Source organism: Amblyomma maculatum, chromosome 6, assembly GCF_055883805.1.
Source record: "Amblyomma maculatum isolate TAMU_Amacu chromosome 6, ASM5588380v1, whole genome shotgun sequence".
In the NCBI taxonomy this organism is placed as follows: domain Eukaryota; kingdom Metazoa; phylum Arthropoda; class Arachnida; order Ixodida; family Ixodidae; genus Amblyomma; species Amblyomma maculatum.
In genome coordinates, this window is record NC_139349.1 from 37,558,290 (window position 1) to 37,581,347 (window position 23,058).

The window sequence follows — 23,058 nt, forward strand, 5'->3', positions numbered from 1 at the left end:
CTCCTCGGAGGTTAACTGTTTGACGACTGAAGAGCGCCTCGCCATCAAATGAATGTTGTCGGAGATCACAGCGCACTGTGCCGGCAGCAGAATGAAGGACCTCTCCAGCCGTCTCGTTCGATAGAGCCCGCACCTTTGGACATCACAGCGAATCCAATGCAGATCTCTTACTGCGATTCCCTGTCGAGCAGCCATGGGAAGAACGATGAAGAGGCCTTTTTAGGACCACAAAGTACCAGAGGCTTCGTGCTGTACCAATGCACCATTTCGGAAATCGCAGCGCCGCGAAAAAACCTAGCGGGCGCGCGACGCATTATGGGAAAAGTGAGCGAACGCCGACCGACCGCCCGTCTTTCCTGCCTCCTGCGTTCGCATAGCTGCGGTGTGTGTGTGTACGTGCTTCGATTGCTTTAAGATTTCGTGTATTTTTTGGTGGTGGGCGGTTGCAGGTGCGTTATATAAAGTGTTACGTGCCTGTGGGTTACTTAGTGGCCGCTGCCACTACTGCGCGCGATGTCGTCGAAGTGCCGAGGCGGTGGTCAGACTTGTTGTGTGCCTGGCTGCGACAACAACACGCTGAAAGACAAGAACGTTTCATTTCACGCGTTCCCTGCAAATGAAAAAGAAAAAAAGGAGTGGGTGAGAAGAATCAACCGCCAGGGAAGTGCTGGTCGCTTCTCTTTGTGGCAACCTTCTAAGCACCACCGGATCTGCGGAGCTCACTTCAACGCAAGTGGACGCCGTGGCTATATGGACCGGTTGCCGACAATTTTCCCTCATAAAGTCATCAGTCAACTATCTCCTTCCTTTAATACCGGTAAATATATATATTCAGGCGGTTATCGCATATTATCATTACTGCCAAATCTCTTCCAGTCGCGAAACGCAAGAAGACGAGCTCCCAAACTGCCTCTGCCAGCCCTGTGCTCGTCCTGAACGAGTTGGAGATCGGCTACGTAGTTGACGTGCCCCAATGCGATCAACGTAAGAGACGCTTTAACTGTGCCATCTTTTTTCTGAGGCTTCGATTTTGTGTGTTCGCATTTTCATCAAAGCGTTTGTACGCAGAGAGCGACGTAGTTTCCCAGGAGCCCACCCAGCTGACCTTCGGTGCACCGGCTTCGTCTCGCACGGAAACAGGTTAGTGATGGTTCAAAATTCTCACTTTCTCCATTCCACTATGAAAACTTATTTTTCGCATTTAACGGACCCCTATCGCGCCCACTCATTGTGAGGTCCACGGGTGCTGTGGCGACCGGTATATTAATAAATGGACCAAACTTTTTTCCCGCGAAGCCAGTTTTTCGCAAGCTTTTGCAGCTAGCCATGGGAAGTCTACATGTTATGAGTTGCATAACCTCATGTATTCTGTGACATGTCATCAGTGATTTGTACCGTGCATGTGTTATTACTTCAGCGAGTTTTCTGATAAACGCGGTACCTCTTCCACCAGTGCACGCATTGTGAAACTTACCCATTTCATTTCTTTCACCGCGACATTATTCCCTTCACCACAGCTTGTAAAAATGACACAAAAGTCAGGCTATCCAAATGCATATACAGTGTAGATTTGGCTGATGTGCTGGGTGCATGAAACCTATGGTTCCATGCTGGTTGGTAAGCTGCTTGCACAGGTGGATCAGTGGAGTGAAAGAGAGTTGGGCTCTATGGCTTTGTCATCCTAGTTCTTTGTTGTCTGTATATCAGTGTAAGCTGAGAGCAAGGGTTCAGAACACACATTGTGGGCTGAAGTGACTATTTCAAGCCCTGAAATCTGTATTAAAGCACGGCCTAACTGTTCGCAAATCAATAAACAGTTTTTATTTTCTAGGTGCCGAGCATTCATACTCCATGGGGCCTCCAGACACAGCATCTGCTGCCGCACTAAGGAAAGTCAACCACCTTCTCGAAGTATGTGGAAAACTGGAGCATGAAAATAACTTGCTTCGAAAAGAGAAATCTGTGCTCCAGAAAACGGTTGAGGATCTGGAGGCTCAGTTGCACCATGTGAAAGTTGAGGCGCTTAAAGAGAAGCTAAAAACAAAAAACCTTGTCTCAAAAGTTCACGGTTTTGTTTCAGATCAAAAGCGACTAGTGTTTTATACAGGGTTTAACTCCTTTGAAAAATTTGATGCGTTTCTGGAACATGTTGAAGGCATGTACCAGACACTGAAAACAGGTGCTGGCAGGCCACCAGCACTGAAAATGAAAGAACAGGTCATTGCAGTGCTTTGCAGGCTCCGGGTTGGGTTACTGGAGCAGGATTTGGCATATCGCCTGAAAGTGTCTGTGTCAACCGTGAGTGCAATGTTCACATTTTGGGTAAATTTTTTGTTTGAAATGTTAATCCAGATACCAATGTGGCCATCCCGTAACACAGTGGACATGTTCATGCCAGACAATTTTAAAGAATTGTACCCATCGACACGCATTGTACTGGACTGCACAGAAATTTTTATCGAGAACCCGTCTGATTACAGTACGCAAAGCGACACTTTCAGCTCGTACAAAGGACACAACACTGCAAAAGGACTCATTGGCATCACTCCAAACGGCTTCGTTTCTTTCGTGTCAAATCTTGCACCTGGGAGACTTTCCGATCGAGAAATCACGAGACACAGTGGCCTCTATGAGTTGCTCGAGGAAGGGGACAGCGTAATGGCGGATAGAGGATTCCTCATTGAAGATGACCTCCGTCAGCTTGGAGTCGAATTAAACATGCCACCTATGTTGAATGGCCGCTCGCAGTTGTCACTGGCAGATGAGATAGCAACACGGCAGATAGCGAGTTTGCGAATTCATGTTGAGCGTGTCATCAGGGAAGTTAAAAACTTCAGAATACTCCGTGCTGTCTTTCCTAATGTTATGGCAGAGAAGCTGAACAAGATATGGAAAATTTGTTGTTATCTCAATAATTTCATGCATGAGCCCATTCTAAACCGATGAGCGATGGTAGTGTTCTTAATGTTTTGTATGTTATGCATGATCTACTGTAATGCAGGGGTGCTCAAACTCTTTAGCCTTCTCATTTGAAGACCAAATCATTTCGCTAAAATGCAGTCGGCTTCTAACATGTTTCATTTGTGTTCTGGCCAGCTTTGGTCACGGAGCCTGTCTTGAAAATATTTGTTTTATGGGGGATTAACGTCCGAAAGCGACTCAGGCTATGAGAGACGCCGTAGTGAAGGGCTCAGGAAATTTCGATCACCTGAGGTTCTTTAACGTGCACTGACATCGCACTGTACACTGGCCTCTAAAATTTTGCCTCCATCGAAATTCGACCGCTGCGGCTGAGGCTTGAAAAGGTGCTGGCCGACATATGTAAAAGGGGTATGCAAGCTGCGCAGCACATGAACAAGTACTTAAATTCTGTTATGACTGACTGTATAGTGAGATAGCTGTAAGCAGCTACAGCATTAGTCCCAAAATAACTGGCTAAAGTGGATGAAGACATGCATGAACATAGGTGCTTGGGGATTCTAGGAACTGTTCCAAGAACCCCTAGAGTTCCCCAAAATGCAGTTTGAGAATCCCTGCTGCAGTGCAAGGCATCGAACTTGCACTGAATTACACTATTTCATGTACAGCAGACTAGAGGAGCCTTTCTTTCTCTGCTGAAGTAAATCTGAAGTCAATGTACAGGCTATATAGAGCTGCAACGCCTTATTTCTCTGTCGGTGTTGTGCAAATGATTTGAGCATAGATTGTTGCAGTACTATATCCAAGTCATGACTGGAAACGAAATCACCAGTCTCATTGCTGATCTACACAGACAAGATGGAAAGTTGGTGTTTGCAGCCATTGTCTTTTCTACGACAGATTGTCTTTCCTAACTTTTTGGAATGAAATCTGTAAAGTGAATTTCACTTTGTCATTTTTACATGTGTTAGTGATGTACTCATTTTAAAAAAAAGTGATATGTATTGTATATATGTGTACTGTATATGTAAAAAATTTGTACATGTATGCGAGTATTTCATGGCACTGAAATTTGAAAGCTTTATTACCAACTCTCATGTAATGTCTTGCATGGAATCCTTCAGAAAGAACTTATATCAGCTACAATACCCGAGATGCGACAGATTTGAGCTTGTCGTCAAAGAAGTGCGAGCTCAGTGCTACTCGAAACTTGTGCATTAACCCCTCAAAGCAGAGATTAAGTATGCTGAATCTGCACCTTGGGCACTGTCTATGACGGCACATTGATTTACTGTAAAGCATAAGCCTTCATTGGTTCACTTCACATATGTTACAAGTCGTACCGAGTGCAAGAGTATCTACAATACGGACAACACACTTGTCACTTTGCAAAGATTTTGCTTGCAACTTTCATTGCGGTTTCCTTACAGAGACCAATGTGAAGTATGTAGCTGCCCATGTGCTTGTGACTGTAGCTGTGTTCCTAGTGACTGGAAGGTGGGCAAGGTGGTTCCCCTGCACAAGTCTGGGGACAAACATTCTCCTAATAACTACCGACCCATTTCACTTACTAGCATCCCATGTAAGATCATGGAACATGTCATCTGCTCTCATCTCGCCAATTTTCTTGAATCAAATTCGTTCTTCAGTCATTCCCACCACGGGTTTCGTAAAACATTCTCATGCGAGACTCAGCTTCTATGCTTGTCACAAGACCTTCATTTCATTCTTGACCGGGGTTCCATAGCAGGCTGTATATTCCTCGATTTCTCCAAAGCTTTCGATAAAGTTTCTCACCAATTACTACTTTTCAAATTAAGTAACCTCAAACTCGACCCTAGCATCGTTTCGTGGCTTGAGTCTTTCCTCACTAACCGTTCTCAATACGTGACAGCAAATAAATGGAACTCTCGTTCCTCTCCAGTGGGCGCAGGCATTCCCCAGGGCTCCGTACCAGGGCCCCTACTTTTTCTAATTTATATTAATGATTTGCCTAACACCATTGCTTCTTCTGTGTGTCTCTTTGCTGACGATTGTGTAATTTACCGTGAAATTAACAGTGACTCTGACATTTCTGTTCTTCAGTCTGATATTAACCAAGTTTCAGAGTGGTGTAAATTATGGCACATGAAGCTTAACATTAACAAGTGCAAACATATGCGTATTTCTCGTCGTAACAATGAAGTAGCTAATTACAACCTCAATAATACTCCTCTTGAAACTGTGTCTTCGTATAGATACCTTGGTGTGCACATAACTTCTAATCTTTCTTGGAATCTGCATGTGGAATCTATTACTAACAATGCTAACCGCATGTTGGGGTACCTGCGCCGAAACTTTAACCTTTCTTTTAGTTCAATAAAACTGCTTCTTTATAAAACCCTTGTTCGTCCCCTGGCCTTGCATCTCTAGAATCTGAAATCGAATCTGTTCAAAACCGCGCGTCACGTTTTATACTTTCCAACTATAACCGTAACTCCAGTGTTACCGTTATGAAAACAACATTATCATTGCCACCGCTTTCACTACGCAGAAATATTTCCCGCTTATGTCTATTTCACAAAATCTATTACCACAATCCTGCCCTTAAGAGCCGGCTACTAACTACCCCCACATATGTTTCAGGTCGCATTGATCATCTTCACAAAGTAGGTGTTCCGTCATGTCGTACTAAACACACCTCTTGTTCTTTCGTTCCAAACACTTCTGTCAGTTGGAACCACCTTCCTAGGCACATTGCTGATATTACGGACCCAAATTCTTTTAAGACTGCCGTATGTAATCTATATTTATAAATGGTAGTCAAATGTTTTTGTTCGTTTTTGGTGACATTGTTGACTGTCGGAAATGATTTTTTTTTGTCTCACCTGCTTTTCTCTTTTTTTTTCCGCCAATACTTTTTTTTTTTTTGATCACTTTTCGCCGTGTTATTGTTTCTCCTATGATGCTTTATGCTGCACTGTACCCTGTACCAATGTATCTTTCCCACTCCCCTCTTTAATGCCTTCGGGCCCTGAGGGTATATGAATAAATAAATAAATAAATAAAAGGCTTTCTTACAAAGAAAGGCTCTTGTATTGCACAGCTCACTTAAACATCTTGTGCCAATATATTTTAAGAGCATAACACAAAAGCATGCTAAGCAATGCATCTCTATGTATAAGCACGTTGCAGAAAAATTTTTTTAATACAGTCTTGTTCAAACATAAGTGTAACGAAATAAATAACTTCAATTATCAAAATCTCAAGCAACTCCGTTGGTGTGAAAAAATGAACAAAACATTGCAATGCGTGACATTATGCAAGAGGTATTTGTGTTCTTAACAATTAGTAGTTAGGCTTTCCTACTAGCCTCACTACGGTGCTGAGCTCTGGTTTGGTTTGAGAGGTTATTGGGTTATGCCATGATCATTCTTTTTGGTGCTTTGAATTCCCTACAATTAGATGGTGGGTCAATGAAATTGGTTCAAAAGTGTAGTGGAGTCCATTAATCACAGAAGAGGATGCACAGCTAAATGACAGTTTGGAGAACAAGAGTGCATGCATCTTCCAGGATACTGCTTCCATTTTGAATGTAAAATTTTAGATGCAGCACCTACCGAGCACTCGCTTGTAATTTGGCTACTTTTATGCGCACATGGGAGTTTTTTTCCTACCTATTACGTTTAAAAAACAAAATGTTGCTTTGAATCAAGAATATATAGTATGTAATGTGGCAGTCTTACAAAATACAATAACAAAAAAGAAGTACGCAAAACTGTCTTGACGCCTTAAGTGCAGAAATGAAGAAAGCCAAGCAACCAATATGAGCATATAAACTGTGCACCTCCCAAAGAACGTATTTCTGCAAGGAAGAAAGAAGGACTTTCATATGTTTCTGAAGTGCTGGTTCCAAATGAGCAATAATGATGAAGCAAAAACAAACTGTTAAATTAATGATCTCAATACACTCATTTTGCATCGAACGAAGTGCTGGTTCCAAATGAGCAATAATGATGAAGCAAAAACAAACTGTTAAATTAATGATCTCAATACACTCATTTTGCATCGAAGCATATACATCAGCTTGCAAGTACATAGTAAAACCTTGCACAAGAATTACCTTTCTTACGGCAACAAGTCATCCTAAAAAGTACAAATACTACGCCAGACACAAAATCAAAATGTTCACAGATTTCGCTTGCACAGCAATGATTGCAGTACACAAGCAAGAACTTGCACACAACTCTCAATCACAGCTACACAGCAAGTAGACATACTGAACCTGTGTATGCCAACTAGCAACTAACCGCCGCATTTGCAAATTCTTCTTTGATTTTATATAGAAGATGAAAGTAACCATGAGAAAACATGGTGTGAACAGAATTAAACATCATATTTCAAATATAAATGACTATCATCAAGTCGGTAGTTTGCCCAAATTAACCACACGCGAACCTGCTAGACAGCAACACATCAATCAGTGCGTGTGTCCTGACATCCAGAAAGTGTAGCAGGAAGGATTTAACATGCAGGCACATGAACTTCATAGGATCAGGTAGCAGAACCTATACAGAGTCACACTCATGAATTCTAGCTCGTACAAATGACAAGAAAAAAAGCGTCGGGGACACCAAAACAAATGAAGCATAGGACGACTCGCACCAAAACGCAGACAGACAAGATGCGTCTACCTCCACAGTAGAGGGGCACATTGTTTGGCAGTGGTTTTGACACTCGCATTTCTAGACGTTAAATCCAAAGCCTCGACAGCTTTCCCTTCTTTCTATTTAGGTTTTCAGTACAAGGGGAGAAGGATGCCGCCAATAGAAAGTAACAAAAAAAAAAGGTAAAGGAAGCACAGGGTCAGTGTAAACATGGTTCAGCAGTCCAAATCTCAGTCCTCCTTTCTTTAGACACAGCAGCACACAAAGTGAGAAACGATTTTTACATTCCATACTTCCGCTATGGGCACACAGTTGTCAAGGGCTCCAGACCAGATGAAACCATGTGAAGCCTATTATCACGCACAAAACTTTTTACATACAAGCATTTCTGCACCTTGCCTTGATCAAGATGTATCAAAGCGCCTGTGTACCAAATCAATTGATCTGTCTTCAGCAGAAGGACCCCACATCTTCCGAATCAAAGTGGCCGATCTGTTCATTAGAAGTTGCCGTTTTGTCTTTATTAGGCATGACACGAGACCACCAAGGAATGTCATCTCCGTCCGCAAAGAGTTAAGCATCCACCACGATGGCTCTGCGACTATGGAATTTGGCTGCTTGACCCAATGTCATGGGATGAAATCACAGACATGAAAGTCCCATTCTGGTGGAGGCAAAATATAATGTGCACATTAAAAATCCACGATGGTCAAAGCTGTTTGGGAGCCCTCCATCCCCATGTCCCTCGTTGCCTACAGGATGTTAAACAAGAAAAACGTAGGCTCGACTCAAAACATAGCAATGATGTGTGTCGAACCAAATCAGCTTTCACAATGTGATGACTGGATGAAGTAAAAAATAGAGCATTTAGAATTTAACTCACTACTACTTGAAGGCATTTCAGACAATGCTGAGTTCAGCTTCTCCTTACCCTTACAAGTGAGGTTGATAAAACAATTACCAAACTGTCAAGCTACAAGAGAAAATTGCGTGCAGTGAAAATGAATTAAATTCCAGATGTCGCATGAAACCTTGGCAAAACAGATGGAGAAGCTACAACGACTGTAAGGAAGGTGCGTGATGTTGCTACGCAGTGGCTACATTCTTTTCTTAGGAGTTTACCCGACAGACCAACAGACTTAATGAGCATTGATACCAAGACAAAACAGATGAACACAAACCTTAACCTCATCAGGCTGCACAGTGTTTCTCCTTCATCAAACCTGACTTTCAACTTTAAAGGTCGCACTGCTCCTATTGGCTAAACCTAAGCGCTTTCTTTTTATTACAAAATTATCGATGAGGAGTGATGCTCTGGTATTCAAAACACATTTGAAATGTGAAAATGCTCCTTCATAGTTAGGTTAGGTTAGCAAATGGAGGTGGGAAAATCAAGTGGCAGGAAACGACAGTGGACAAGGAATCCAAAAAATACCTTTCCTCTGTCTGCCAAGAGAGCACGACTTTCTTATCGACAAGCAACACGAGAAAAAAAGTTGGTTCAAAAAAAAAAATTCAGGCAAAGGACAAGGGAAAAATCACAAGGAAGGTAGCCGACAAATGTAGAGACAGGAACTTGGAGGACAAGGCAGCAAGACGTGTGGTGCTTGACATTTACTTTTTACACACAGATTAGCGGCACACACATTTAAATGGGTTGTGGCACAACGTGCACATCGCCATAACGATATTACGCAGAAAAACACTTTCTTCATGGAAAAAAATGCAATACAAGATATTTAAGAAACAAATATACATAAGTATGAACACATGCCAAAGCATGTTACGAGTCCGAGCATCTTTGTCCTGCAGACCAATGTAACATAAAATAAGTCATTGAAATTCACACACAAGCACAGTGCTCTTGGTAGTTCTTGTGACATTCCAGGAGACGTGGCAGCATTTTGGAAATCCAAAGCGAGCTGTCAAAAGTGATCCTCTGAAGAGTGCAGTCTGTGCCATTATCAACCACAAAATCACACCAGGAGAGTCCAGTCAAAGCCATTTGCCCCTGGACCTGGTAAAAGTACTTGTGCGTTGGTTTAAGAACTCCATTCTTCAGGTAGGGTGCCGTATTCACAGCATTTTCTAATTCCTCACCCCGTTCCTTGGCAGCTGAGAGGGTCTTAACTTCAAGGAGACCAAAATCTCCTCCCTGCTCTACAACACGGTCAGGCGTTGCACCAAGAACAGGGACACCAGGGTTGACGCACAACCCACAACAGTAAATCCTAACTGGGACCTTTTTCTTGTCTATGTAACGCTGCACGGCTGCATCTTCATTCCTTAAACCATCAGCCATGTATTTGGTCTGCATCTGGCTAGACCCGAACAACCTCTTAAAAAACTTCTCATCAGCTGGCTTCTTCCGTGACACCACATCTCCAAAGTGTGAAGCAGTCAGGCGCTTGGATCTCTCGAAGCTCCATGTTGTAGAGCCGCTCTGCATCCTAGTCGCTTGCTCAAGGGCCCATGAGTCTTCTAAAGTAAGCTCACAGGAGCCGAACGTGTACCCAGCTGGCACATGCTCAACCCACAGGGCTTGCACCGGCAACCTGATTGGCATCTGGCTGAGAGCCTCCTCCTGACGTGTTCTTTTCACTTGTACGGGCTGAAAGTGGTTGTCCTCCAGCGTCTTGCATAGCATGGCGTTTGGAATATTTTTCTGTGTCTGATACATTCTCTTAATATGGTCTTCTGTTACTGTCAGAGAAACTGTGGTTTCTTGAGTTGCATACCTGCCAGCTTTCATAGGCATATGTTTCACAAAACGCAGTTTTGAGAACTCGCGTGTGTGCACGTTGGCCTTCTTTGCCCCAGTACCCCATGCTCTGGGTTTGTCTGTACACGACTGTGTGTCTTGCACGTAGGCTGCCCCAGAGCGCTTCAGGTCTAATACAAACCATAGAATTGCTACTACATGTTTACAAACACCTGCAGCTCCAGCCCGGCAGTTGCAGGTTCCTTCGTCCACAGTTCCATTTGACGAGAGCACAGCAGCAGTGTTATATAATTTTGCCAAAGAGAATGATGCCTCCACTGTTGCTTTAAGAAAAGTGGATCTGTCAGCCTTGCAAATAAGAACATTGTGCACCTTCTCTGCTTTGAACATCCTGTATCCGCTTACAGTATGCTTCTGAGCACCACGTGAATTCTGATGTGCCAAGATTCCTTGCTCTGAGAACCCATCTGGAACGTCTTTTAACTGTTTTGTCCATGGCCCTTTCGGTAGCCTTGCTTGGAGAGGAAGTGCATTATGAATGGCTTGCAGTGGTACCTGCAACATGGGTATAAGCAAGTGTCAAAATGTTTTCTTTGGCACTCCACATATAAACAGAGCATGGAAGCATACACAGCTGATCATGGCATCACCAATGCGATCTTGAAATAAAGTATTCATTCATTGTGTCTTGGTTACTTGTGGCAAGCATGCTTGAAAAGCAACGCTGAACCCATTTCATTTACTACGCGCGGTCGTGAAGAATGTTGCACAAGGACGGCCTCGGTAAACCACCAGCCAACTAAAACTCCGAGGCCGCCCAAGTACAAGGTACTGGCGCGTCCATGTTTTTCACGTTAGCAAAATATCCGCCGCAGTTTTTTTCGACCGCGTTCGCGTTACTTGTAGCCACCGAGGCACGTTCATATTTTGGCTGCGCCTATCTGCACTCCACGGTAGTAACAAATGGACACCGCGACCGAGATAGTACGAGCCGTCAAACTCGTTGAATATGGCACAGACAGCAACTACTATTTGTATCGCAAAAATATGCTCAGCTACACACAATGTAACAGTGCTTGTTGGTTCTGCTTCGCACTTGCTGCGTGCTATTCGAACAACACTATAGGCAAGAAAATGCGCTCGCACAAGCTAAGCACCAACTCAACTACTACTTTCTTCCAAGATGTACTCATTGAACGAATGCGCTGTCCGTTTCTTTCGACGATATACTTGTTTCAGACTCGTCCGTAGACTAAATAGCACGCTATAACCAAAAGATTGAATGGGCAGTGCGCGATAACGACGTATTTTGCTAAAATATAGCGCGTACATTCTCACAAGACTATGTCGCACTGTTGCAACAAACATGAATGCGTACGCTACGTACTACGCCTGCCGCCGGGACAGCCGCAGAAACTTTGAAGGTTCGCGACGGGCGACCAGTAAATAAATGCACTGTTAGCGCGCGCTTACCAGCAAAACACGCCTGCTAGCCGTAGGATCGCGCTCGTGCCTTCTGAAGCATAGCTAAAACTATACACTGGCACATGTGCGCGCTTCACGAGCGCTCACGTGCGAAAATACTCGCTTCGCGCTCGTAGCGTCGGCTGCAAAACCACAAAAAAAGTTGTACGGCAATGCAAAGATCACTTGCGCGGCGCAAGCATGCTACAAAAGCATTGCTAGCATCCCAAAAAAAAGTTTTGTTTACCTGCTTTTGCGCGACGTCCATGTCGAACCACTCCTGCGCCGGATCCTGCCCGGCAAGCCACGCTCACAATTCCCAGCCTGCTTTGCGGCGGTCGCGTAGGGGGCGCGCGCAACTTTCCGAAATGGTCCATTCTCGGACCCTCCGCTGCAGCGCCTTTTCCAAGTTCCTGTAAGGTATACATGCAAAAGGATAGACGTTCGCGAAAGTTCATACTGTGCAATCCCAGACGGCCACTGACGTCCGACGGACAACCGAACTCGGCCGCAACTCGGCGGCCGATTTCGGACGTCCGCCGGAATTCCGGCGTACGTACGAAAGCGGATGGTCGAATCCGTTCGCCCAGCGGACAGCCGCCGTTCGTCCGCCACTGGATTTGGTTTTACACAGCTATGATATAGTTTGTAGTCGTCGTGCTCGTCTGAACTGCATATAAATCAGTAATGCCGTCAAGTCTGCATTATATGATGCCAGAGCGAATAGATGCGATAGAAAGCGTTTCCATTAAACAGTTGTTTTTTATTTTCCGCATGTTTCATCGTTGAATTCTTCCATCAAAACTTTTTTAATAAACGTTAAATGACCATTAAACATTTTTCTATCATGATGCTTCGGTGAAATTTTAATCAGTGGCTGAATAGACGCAGCAAGCAGCAAGCTCAAAAAGAACGAAACCGAACCTATCCTCAAAAATATCTGAAATGAGCCAATCCAATCCACCTGACAAGTTGAAGTTTAGTCATGGAAGATCGCTTCACGTTTCCGTGTTCTGCATTTTCTGCGCAGTTACAAATACCTACGGCTGTAATGCACTGCTAGCATTGTTTTTGCTGTGGCTTGGTGCAGCTGGCACACTTTGTTCACCCGCCGATTCCAAAGTAAGTATTTCACCGAACTTTTGTTTCTTTAGTGGAACTTTTCGATGCACCGATGGTGCTGAGCTTTTGGGTAAGGAAACAGCTCTGTACAGCAGCCGAGCGGTCGAGTGTTTTAGGCGAGACTGACAGGATGGCTCCGCGCCGACTAACTAAAGTGCAGCCTCAAGTCTGAGGGCCATCTTTCTCGGCATTACTGGACGCTGCGCCAGTAAGCCGCGCAACTTCTCGTGTCTCTGATAAAGGAGTGCCTGCCTGAGCTTTAAAGGAGTTACTTTGTTAACCATGCGCTACGTGCTGAGTTGTAAAAACTATACGAGAAAACTTTTGCACTCGAGCCTATCGTGCGACATGCCTACACTTGTGAAAACGTCGCGAGCTTTTTTTTTTTTTTTTTTTTTTTTTTTTTTTTTTTTTTTTTTTTTCTGGACAGCCGCTGATCTTTCTAGCACCTTGCGCATGTTGGTTATGCATGTGGGACCGAACCGCGCAGAACAACCGGACAAGGAGATGAGAGAAAAAAAAAAGTCAGCACTTGTCTTTTTCTTGCCCCTTTGTTCTGCGCTGTTCTGGCATGAATTTGACATACCGCCGCCGCGATACAGTTGGGCTGTGAGCTCTGGTGCCTGCAACGCCTTCTTTTATGCAAAACAGGCATACTGGGAGGCCATGCAAGCCGCGGGCTCTATTGAAAAAAAAAAATAGAAAAAAAAAACCCCGAGATGAGCAAAAGTGAGATGAAAACAAAATTGTTGTTGCCTTGTCCTTACAGATATTCAAAGGCTCCTCAGAACTTCACTGCATTATTGACAGCGAGATAATGCCAAAGCTACACTAGAGCCATGCAGCACCTTATAGTGCATGATACTGAGCTTGTCTCGCACTGAAAGCTCTTACCATGTTCTTAGATTATCATATTAAAGTAGCTTTAAACCCATGCTTGTTAATACAGTGATAGCCATAAATTGAATCTAGGGCATCATGCTCACATACAAGGCTTCTGATAACCGCTGGTCACATGATGTGGGCTATAGCAGAAACCTGTACCTGGTCATCTTACAAGCATTTGTGCAATTGATGCTTTTAATGTGTTGTAAAAGTTTTTGTGTTCTGTTTCTGTATGGGAATGCTTTCCTTATTCAAGGCTAACATTTGGCTTGCTACAGCAAAACCTGTACCTAGTCATCCTAAAAACAACACCGCAGTTGGTGCTTTTAGTGTGTTGTAAAAGTATTTGTGTTCTGCTTCTGTATGGCAATGCTTTTCTCGTTGACTAGCATGAGGCTTCCAAAAATTTTTCAGATGCCATTTGCTGTAGCCGATTTCGTAGGCCAACAGGAAGCAGCACTTTGAGCATGGAAAACTGTCATCCACGGGGAAAAAACAGCAACATCTTTTTGCATTCTCATTTCTTTGGTATGGCTAAAAGTGAGTATTGTATCATTATCTATATTATTAATATTGAATCATGATTGTCAGTGTTGAAGTTGTTTGAGCGTGATGATTTTAAACACGCAGGACATCCCTTCGACATTAAGGTTTTAGCTTGTTTACATGTAGGATGTAGAACTGGTTTCAACAAACTTTATGCAGCAAATTCTTTTTACATTGTCCACCATGTTACTTTTTGTCATTGTCCATTGAAGTAAATAACCAGTATTTTACGTTTACACAGTCGTCCACTCTTAGCTTGAATGGGAATGTGTGGCATGCAGTTTGCAAAATAGCAATGCATCCGTCACAGCCATGCATCAAGGCTAAGTGGCTTGTGCGTAGAGGGACCAGCCGCTCCAGCTTCACGTCATCCGCCTCTTTGCTCCGGTGTGCAGACGTGCATTGAGGCAAAGTGGTTTATGTGTAGAGAAACCAGGAGCTTCTTTGTCACATCTGGCTGTTTGTTACGGTGTGCAGATGCGCATCGAGGCAAGGCTGATGTGTAGAGGGACCAGGAGCTGCTGCTTAACGTCCTTCGCCTCTTTACTACAGTGCACAGCCGTGCATTGATGCTAAGTGGCTTGTGCATGGAGGGCCCAGGAGCTGCAGCCTCACGTCTGCCTCTTCGCTCAGGTACGTAGGTGCGTATTGAGGCAAAATGGCTTATGCATAGAGGGACCAGGAGCAGCTGTGTGGCGTAGTGTGTATATTTGCTATGGTGCGTATCGAAGTACAATGGGGGGGCTCATGTGTAAAGTACCATGAGCTGCTGCGTCATGTCGTCTGCCTCTTTACTATGGTGCGCAGGCATGCATCAAGGCAAAGTGGCTTATGCGTAGAAGGACCAGGAGCTGTTGCTTCACATCTGCTATGATGCGCAGCTGCGTAATGTGGGTGGTGGTGGAAAACATTTCCATCAGATACAAATACAGGAGGTTACTCACTAGCTGACCCTGAGGGGGCCTGTCCTGACAAAAACAAGGGGTCCCTAGTTTGGGACCCCAGGGGTGGTAGAGGGACTAGAGGCTGGTACTTCACGCTGTCTGCCTCTTCGCTACGGTGTGCGGCTGCGATGGATGCAGTGGCATCTCAAAAAGTGCATGCCACGCACTCGCATGTTCAGCCTGAGTGGACGACTGTGTACCTGCTATAGCTTTGTTATTCATAGAATAAACCTAGGCCAAGTTGGATAAATTATAGCTCACCTCATATGTGGTCAGCAAAGAAAAGCCACTCCAGAAAATCTGATGCATTTACTGTCATAGGATTCTTATTCATATACATGCTACTGACAAGTCAGATTCTTCACCCTCAGAAATGCCAGAAAAACAACCAAGGGTGCGTCTGTAATAGTCTAGCTTGCTCTTTCTCTGCAGACTTGAGTCAGATGTGTGTTCCATTGCTGTGGGTGGGACAGGTGTGAATCTGTGATTTTAAGCTTGCAACAAGTATGTTATTGTAGTTTAAAGGCAAAACGGTACTAATAATCGTAGCCCCCCGTGGCCTTTATCCCCTTTTAATAGTGTTGCTAGACACTGAATTATTAGTTTACTCTGCACTGTTTCTGTCTAGTTAATGTGCGGAGATGTACATATATTTATATGACTTGGAGTTGTCGACTTTGCACTTAGAAACGTAGCGTTATCTGATGTGTTGCTTTCATTTCTTTAATGATTTCTGTAAGGGATCGGTGGGTATGCTAGGCACCATTATTAGTCTGCTCTTTTTGGGTCACCTGTTCAATGCCCAGCTGCGGCCGTCTCCCACTTGCCCTCGGACAGGAGGCGGAGAGACGCGCACAGAGAGGCAGCTACAGCAGCTACAGTGCTTAACGGAAACGTAGGCAGAGAGGGAAAGAAGTCCCCTCTTCCGAGGACTTTGCTGTCGCACGCGAAGACGCGGGGACAGGCAGTTTGTTCTCGTTGCTGTGTCATGTAGGGGGCTCATGTTTATTTAAGGAGCTTTACAAACAGTATACAACTAAGGGGTCCTTAGTACTAAGCGTACTAAGGGGTCCTTAGTACGCTGACTAGACCCATCACCCGCAGGCAGCACAGCTTTGAAACGAGTACCTCTTTTGGAAGAACTGCTTATTGTTCAAAGAAAAAACACTGTCAGGTTGAAGGGTGTAAAGGCCCTCTTCCTTGTTGGGGAGCCCATAAAAGTGACAATTATTCAGTGTAGGCGCGCTGAGTGGGGTCTCGTTGAGGATTCCAACCCTGGATGTCAACAATGGTGGGAGATGGCGGCGTTGAAAAAGGGCAAGTGTGTAACAGTGACGGTATGATGCGGAGCGGGAGGATGTGGGTTGGCTCTTCTGATGTGGTCCGCAATGGTGCTGACTCGGACGCCAATAATTGCAATAATTGCCCTGTAAAAGGAGCCGCCAAGGGTGCAAGCTTTGGGCAATGGTTGCGCACGTGGGACACCGTTTTGATGGGTTCTAATTTTTTTTTCTTTTTTTATTTCCTAGGGGAGAGAGTTTGGCATGTGACCTAGTGAGCCAATCATTTCGAGGTCCATTCTCTAAATTCCGTTTGTTGTGAAACGAATTTGTTGTCCCTTTTGCATTGCTTGTATTAGGGAGAGAGTGAAGAACCTTATGAAAGTGGAAAGACATGCCAAAATGTTTGTTAGCCAGTCATGTGTGAGTTCGTTGTCATTGGGGATAAGAAATGTGGGCGGAGTCCTGAAGTTAATGAAACAGCCCCGCGGCCTGGAGAACTCTCCGTGTGCAAGTTGTTGTGGCCAGATGCAGTAAATTCACTATTTTCATTTCTATATAACATGCCTTTCTGAAGATGGTGAGCTCTTTTGTCCAATCCTATAAGAAAGCAGCAAAGCGCTCCCAAATCTTCCACAAAACTGTGTGATATCTTTAATGCTAACTGCGGCTTGGTGTCACTCAAAGCATGTAGTTGAGGTAGATTTCTTCCCCCCCCCTCTTTTTGTTCGTTCAAATGAGGACCAGCGGACACTAACTCTTGCTTTTGTAATGCCCTAGGTCCCGCCTTAAGGCAGTACTCCAATGTCAATACCATTTTTATAGCTATGGTTGTCCAGCAGCACTAATGTCTTTTATACACTTCTTTTACTAATCTCTTACCCAAATGGTGGCTTATACTGCGAGGGCGTAAGTCTCTGGACAGTATGTCTGGAGATTTTGGACTAGAATCGCAATGTAAACGAATTGTGACCTTATTTCTCTTGCACACATGAAAGAACTAACGTTCAACTTTCACATAGACAAGTATGGTCAGAGTTTCCTGGTCGATGTGAAAGTTATGTGCTTTGATTGCAGTTTGTGTAGTCCACGCACTTTTGTCCCCGATATTACATAGGGGCAAATTAGGCGCCTTTACAGGGGCAGTTTCGTTACCTTCCCCATAAAAAAGCTACAGTGTTTCTTGTAAACAGCTGGCTGCATTTATAAAGACCATTATTTTTTTGTAATTTGTTGTATGTATGTATGTATAACTTTATCAGGGAGCCGGCAAACGACGGGTCAAAGCGTCGTGACGCTGGCCAAGCGTCTACCCGGGGTTAATGCGTAGTTGAGAAATCCATGACATACATGCACAGCTGGTTGCCAGAATTATGCAACCATATTTCAGTAACTAACATCCATGCTGCATGCTGCCGGTAATACATCAGGAGCTTGTGGTTGTCAGCTTTTTGTGTTTTGTGTAACTATAAGCCTTGCTATTGTAATGTCACATATCGCGCTGTGGGTAAACAAATAACTTTACTTTTAACTCTTGTAGAAGCATGAACACTGCGCAATCACTGCGGCGGGCTATGCTTCCACATTGGGCTTTAGCCACATGTCAAATGTCTATCTTTATTCTGCTGCAGCAGCTTGCATGTTATCAGATAAGTTACTTCGTCGCAGCTGCTCTAAGGAGACGCTTTCTAGATGCTTGTAGCCTAGATGTTGATGTCGATATACCCCTGACACGCCCAGGGAATGTCTTCGGTAGAGGGTACATGGAAACCAGCGAAATGTGCAGCTTACAGAACAAAAAGGTAACAATTTTAAATGATGTTATTGTTGATCACTTCTTTTCAGAGCAGGAACAATGACTTTAGAAATCTGCCTGTTAAACCGCTCAAAATGCAGGTTTCTGCCGCCAATGCGTACCTGTGTAATACTGCAATGCTCTGGCTGTGCTTTATACAGGGGTGTGAAACTCCCTATACCTCCCAGCGGCCACGAATTACAGACGCTAGCGCCAAACTCCCCATTATAGGATTATAGCGGGAGGGGGCGCGTAAAAAATGGACATGACGGGGGAGGCCGTATAGCGGACTGGTCCAAAAAAACGGTGCGCTGAAGGGGGTGTCGGTAGGTTGCTTCAAGCAGCGCGGATCGCGCGCTCGCGTGCGCCCGCTCCCGGGAAAATGCTCTGCCCGTGGATTTTCTACCGCATCATCGTTCTGCCTCGGCGCGACCGGCTCGCGGCAGGAACAGTGTGATGGAAAGAAAAACCACAAGCATAGCGCTCTCGAGGGCACAGGCGCTCGCGAGCAAGCGTACCCGACCGCAGCAAGAAATAGCACTTAGAACAGCAGATATTGTTTCTCTTTTTTATTAACTGCATGTGAAACAGAAAATGAAAAGATGCGACAAGGTATCCCTCACACACACGCTCTTTACATAGCTAACAGTTTACAGTAGTGTTATGTGTTCTGCGCTAACATTGTAATCTTGCATGCTTGCTTTATCACTACAAAAGAACCCGGTTTGCCGGCACTGTTTCTGTCAGCATGTGTACAGTTGATATGAAATTAAATAAATGATGCAACATATTCATTCTACGCATTCCATACCATCAAAGCAATGTAGAAACATGAGCAAATAGCTGCTTTCTAGTTACCTAGTGGTTGGTATTTGATGCAAGTAATCACATGTCACTGTGCTATACATAACCAAAATGCATGATTAAAAATTTACACTACCCTTCCTGGAAGAACCGTCTTCTTCGAAACGCACGTCTCTCCACAGTACATGAAGGTAACAAGTTCAACAACACGAAACACAGCAGATATCGCCGACTGTAATGGCCAGCACAATCAGCAGACGAGATGGGTCCACGCAACTGGAGGTGCACGCCGATAAGTCTCTCGTCTCACGAAGGGGCGAAGAGCCAGCAGGAATGAGATGCACAGAGTAAAAGAACCGCGACGAAAAATCGCGACTTTGGCCAACACACAGAGAATTCACAGCGCCAGGCTACACAGACGACGGTTCTAATTCAAAACGAGCGGAGTAGTAACGGTTGCAGCGGTTCACGCGAGGACGAAGCCACGCAGCGCAGTCGGCGGCGCCGTCAGTGCGAGGGGAAAATTTAGGCGCGAGGGAGAAGTCCTCCTCCCAGCTTTTTCTTTCCTCCTTTCGCCCCCGCTTGGGAGAATTAGACGGGACGGAAGTGCCCCTGAGTTTCCGTGGCCTGCTTTATATTCATATACAGCATCCTTTATGCTTAGTTTCTTTGCATGTGCACTCCATGTCTTGGGCATTGCTGAGGGCGCATAGCAGCAAGCATAACATGCCATGTTTGGTCAGAGTGGCATGTTCAAAGAGACGACATAAAAACATTAAAATACTGAATGCCAGGTTCTGGTCAAACTACGTTTGTATCTTGTTAGTCTGTATGGGTTTTGCTGGAGTTATATGACCTTTCTATATAGTATGTGACAGTTCTGAATGGAGATGCATGCATACAGTGCCATCTGGAAAAAGCAATTGAGAGAAACTGGCAGTTGCCCTTGGAGATGTGTAATCAAAGTTCAGCACAGATAACGTGAATTTCATTTTTCCTTCTATTGCAGGAGGAGCCCAACCTGCTCTTTCCATCTTAGGCCTGAAAGACCAGCAACAGCTGATCGAGCAAATGCACAGGATAGTAACTGCTCCTGGAATCCCGGCCTGCGGAGGCCGCCCACAGAGAACTCGATCATCTCCTCGCTAATTCCGAAATATTAGGTTTCAATAAATACCCTTTCCTCCACCACCTCCCCAAGAGAAGAGCTGTCACGGCCCAGGATAATTAAAAAAAATGATTCAAGTAGATTCTTAATACTCCAGTTAGCCTGCATTTTACCATGCCATTAACATTGATATTTTTTTAGTGTAGACTATTTATGCATGCAGTTTTTGCAATAAAGCCAAAAAAAAAAATGCTTTTTTTACAACCCCGTATGCTGGTATGCACTTCGCATGTTTTCAGGAATGATGCATTTGTGTAAAGCTCAGCTAGCATATGTGCCTCTTTGATGGAAGTTTTAATTGCACACTGCTGTTCAGTGCTTTGTGTGTGAAAGTAAAGCAGACAACAGGATACTTGAACCTGTTGCATATTGTCTGCTTTACTCTCACGACAAAGGCATTGAGCATTAGTATGTGACTGAAATTTCCATGGCACATGCTTGCTGAGCTTTACACAAATGTTATTGGCAAATTTTTACACCAATAGCGGGCCCTGCAAGCAAGTTCCGGGAAACGTCCGAATGTCCGCCTCCGGCTGTCCGTCGGCCGTCCGTGGGACGCGATCCGGATCCACGAACGATAGTCCGACGGACGTCCGCTGTACGTATATCGCACATAACCGGACTTCCGTCGGATGTCCGAAGGTCCGAAAACGGACGTCCGTCGGTCGACCGTCGGACGTCTATGGCCGTCTGGGATGGTGATTAGTTGGCAGGTGTTTTAACTTGGTTGAGCATTGCAAGGGATGTGAAGGTTGGTACGCGTTGATTTCCGCAACGCAAATTTTGCGGTTCGTTGTATGCAAATCAACCGGGAACATCATAGGACTGGGTAACGAATGAGTGAGCGAGCCGTCAATCGCGTTAACGTGCCATGAGTTTGACTGTCCAGATCAGGGAAGCATTGAGGTCAATGACTCATGTTGTGCTGCGTGCTTTCCGGTGATTATGTGGTATGTGTGTGTTCCGTGGCTTGCCTATATATGTATTTCTTGTTTCAATAAAGTTCAGTTGCGAGTCAGCGCTTGTCTTGTCTTTCTCGTCCCCGTCTTTCGCGCTGGCAGAATCATGATATCAGAAAGGAAATCCGCCGCCGAGTTCTTCCTTTCCTAGTAGGCAAAAATAAGCCCATAAAGAAATTTGTAAGCGCTCCGTTGTCTTCGTGCTTGCCTGACTGCCTTCATCACGAACTGACAGCATACGCACCTCGAAGAACATGTGCACGGAAACAAGGCTGGGTATGCTGCATTCAGCTCTGCATTTTGAGTTTTATTTTCGCAGCTCTGCAGCGCCTTATTACTGCTGTTATTCGGAAGTCAAGAAAAACAGTATAACTTCGTAAATTTATTTATTTTTATAACGCTATATATGCCCAAAAGCACTTCAAGTGGGTATGATGTTCGTTGGAAAGGCAATGCTGAACGGCCATAGAATTTCGAAGGGCCTTGCACGATACTCCAACGCTTCTCTGACACCTTGGAAATCGAACAACTGCGCTGGAAAACGCGAACAAAACATAAGTAGACAGGACTCGCTAAGTCTCATATCTGAATTGTCAGAGCCACAACTAAATTACAACTGTATTCAGTTGTTAGTCTGCGCGCGTCCACTCGTATTTTTGTCCACGTTTTCAGCGGTGCAGTTACTCCATTTAAAGATAAACCCTAGCAGCTTACCACTCTACTGCTTCTGTAACAGCAGCTTCTCCACAGCATTTGAAGCAAAGCATACTTCAATCCTCTTCAGCGCAAAGAGAATTTCTGCTAAATTACAATGCGTTTTCTTTTTTAATCAAACTATGTTATCGCCTATCAGTTTATATTTCGGATCGCTCTCAATGTTCGCCGTTGTAAGGGCCTGCTCATTCGTACAAAGGAGAAATGCTTCTTTTCTAGTTATGGCAAACTCTGAGGCGGAAGATCAATTTTAACTTTCCTATGCAGATAGAGTAACGCAGGGAGATACGTAAGAGATTGCGTCATCGCGTGTGCTCAGCTAACACCATGGCTCCGAGTTATCGTTTGCGCCTCTATTTGGACCTGAAACGGTACTTGCTGTTAGACTGAAAAAAAAAAAAAAAGTGTGGCATAAAAACGGCCACACGGAATCTAGCATCTCCGCCGGGTCTCTGTAAAGAACTGCTTTTTCTGTGCCCTCTGCACACATTCTAGCACACGGAACGAGACGGCCGTCTTGTTTTTCAGCCTTATCTAGCCACTTAGTAACAGCAGATCAAAAACTCTTTATCCAATTACTGTCCGATGTACTCATATCTCCTGGCCTACGTGCAGTGCTGGCTACTCGCTTAGCAGTACTGACGCTGCAGCCACTTACGCTGTACAGAATTGCGCACCCCAAGCTAAAATCGAAGGCTCAGCTCCCTTCCACGCGGCCGGATGTTCCACGCGAGAGGCGACGATGCGGCGGCGGCGGCGGCTGCGGCTGTGTGCGCGGCTAGCTCCTTTGTCGGTAAAACGCGGCGGTGTAAGACAACACTTCTGTATTTCGCCGCGCGCCAGACAACCACTTCTACTCGACTGCCGGTCGGTGCCTTGGTTCTCACGGCTTGAATCAAGGCCGGAGGCTGATGATGAACACGCATGGCGTGATCAGCTCAGCGAAGGTTGCGTGGGCGAGCTGCATGGTAGTGCGGTGAGAACGCCGACTCTGCGACTGGTCGAGGAATTCCACTCGTGTTGTGTTGCAAGCTGTCCGACTCTCGTTCTCACGGTCGAGGCCTGGGACTGTGAATCCCATGCGCCCAGC

At 44.9% G+C, this 23,058-nt stretch overlaps 2 protein-coding genes and 1 long non-coding RNA gene across 3 annotated transcripts; 2 read left to right on the forward strand and 1 right to left on the reverse strand.

Moving 5' to 3' along the window:
• Window positions 1–274: 274 nt before the first annotated feature.
• LOC146185549 (uncharacterized) lies at window positions 275–5,299 on the forward strand. Its single transcript, XM_084606493.1, has 4 exons — window positions 275–817; window positions 877–984; window positions 1,069–1,140; window positions 1,832–5,299. Exons 1-4 carry the CDS (start codon window positions 514–516, stop codon window positions 2,944–2,946), a joined length of 1,599 nt encoding a protein of 532 aa, XP_084462619.1. The 5' UTR covers window positions 275–513; the 3' UTR covers window positions 2,947–5,299.
• Window positions 5,300–9,208: 3,909 nt separating this feature from the next.
• On the reverse strand, window positions 9,209–12,129 carry LOC146185550 (uncharacterized). The gene is made up of 2 exons (XM_084606495.1): window positions 11,999–12,129; window positions 9,209–10,842 (listed from the first exon to the last, which is right to left on the reverse strand). Exons 1-2 carry the CDS (start codon window positions 12,017–12,019, stop codon window positions 9,409–9,411), a joined length of 1,455 nt encoding a protein of 484 aa, XP_084462621.1. The 5' UTR covers window positions 12,020–12,129; the 3' UTR covers window positions 9,209–9,408.
• A 609-nt stretch (window positions 12,130–12,738) lies between these two features.
• On the forward strand, window positions 12,739–21,237 carry LOC146185551 (uncharacterized). Its single transcript, XR_014708000.1, has 4 exons — window positions 12,739–12,873; window positions 14,173–14,298; window positions 14,782–14,937; window positions 20,137–21,237. It is a non-coding gene; the product is annotated as an uncharacterized LOC146185551 (long non-coding RNA).
• The last annotated feature ends 1,821 nt before the right edge of the window (window positions 21,238–23,058 follow it).

Bases quoted from the DNA above. Each gene is read 5' to 3' on its own strand.
- LOC146185550 (XM_084606495.1), bottom strand. From the start codon at position 12,019: ATGGACGTCGCGCAAAAGCAG. The intron at 10,843-11,998 runs GTAAACAAAACT...CCCATGTTGCAG, and splicing joins TGGACGTCGCGCAAAAGCAG to GTACCACTGCAAGCCATTCA.
- LOC146185549 (XM_084606493.1), top strand. From the start codon at position 514: ATGTCGTCGAAGTGCCGAGGCGGTGGTCAGACTTGTTGTGTGCCTGGC. The intron at 818-876 runs GTAAATATATAT...AATCTCTTCCAG, and splicing joins ATCTCCTTCCTTTAATACCG to TCGCGAAACGCAAGAAGACG. The intron at 985-1,068 runs GTAAGAGACGCT...GTTTGTACGCAG, and splicing joins CGTGCCCCAATGCGATCAAC to AGAGCGACGTAGTTTCCCAG.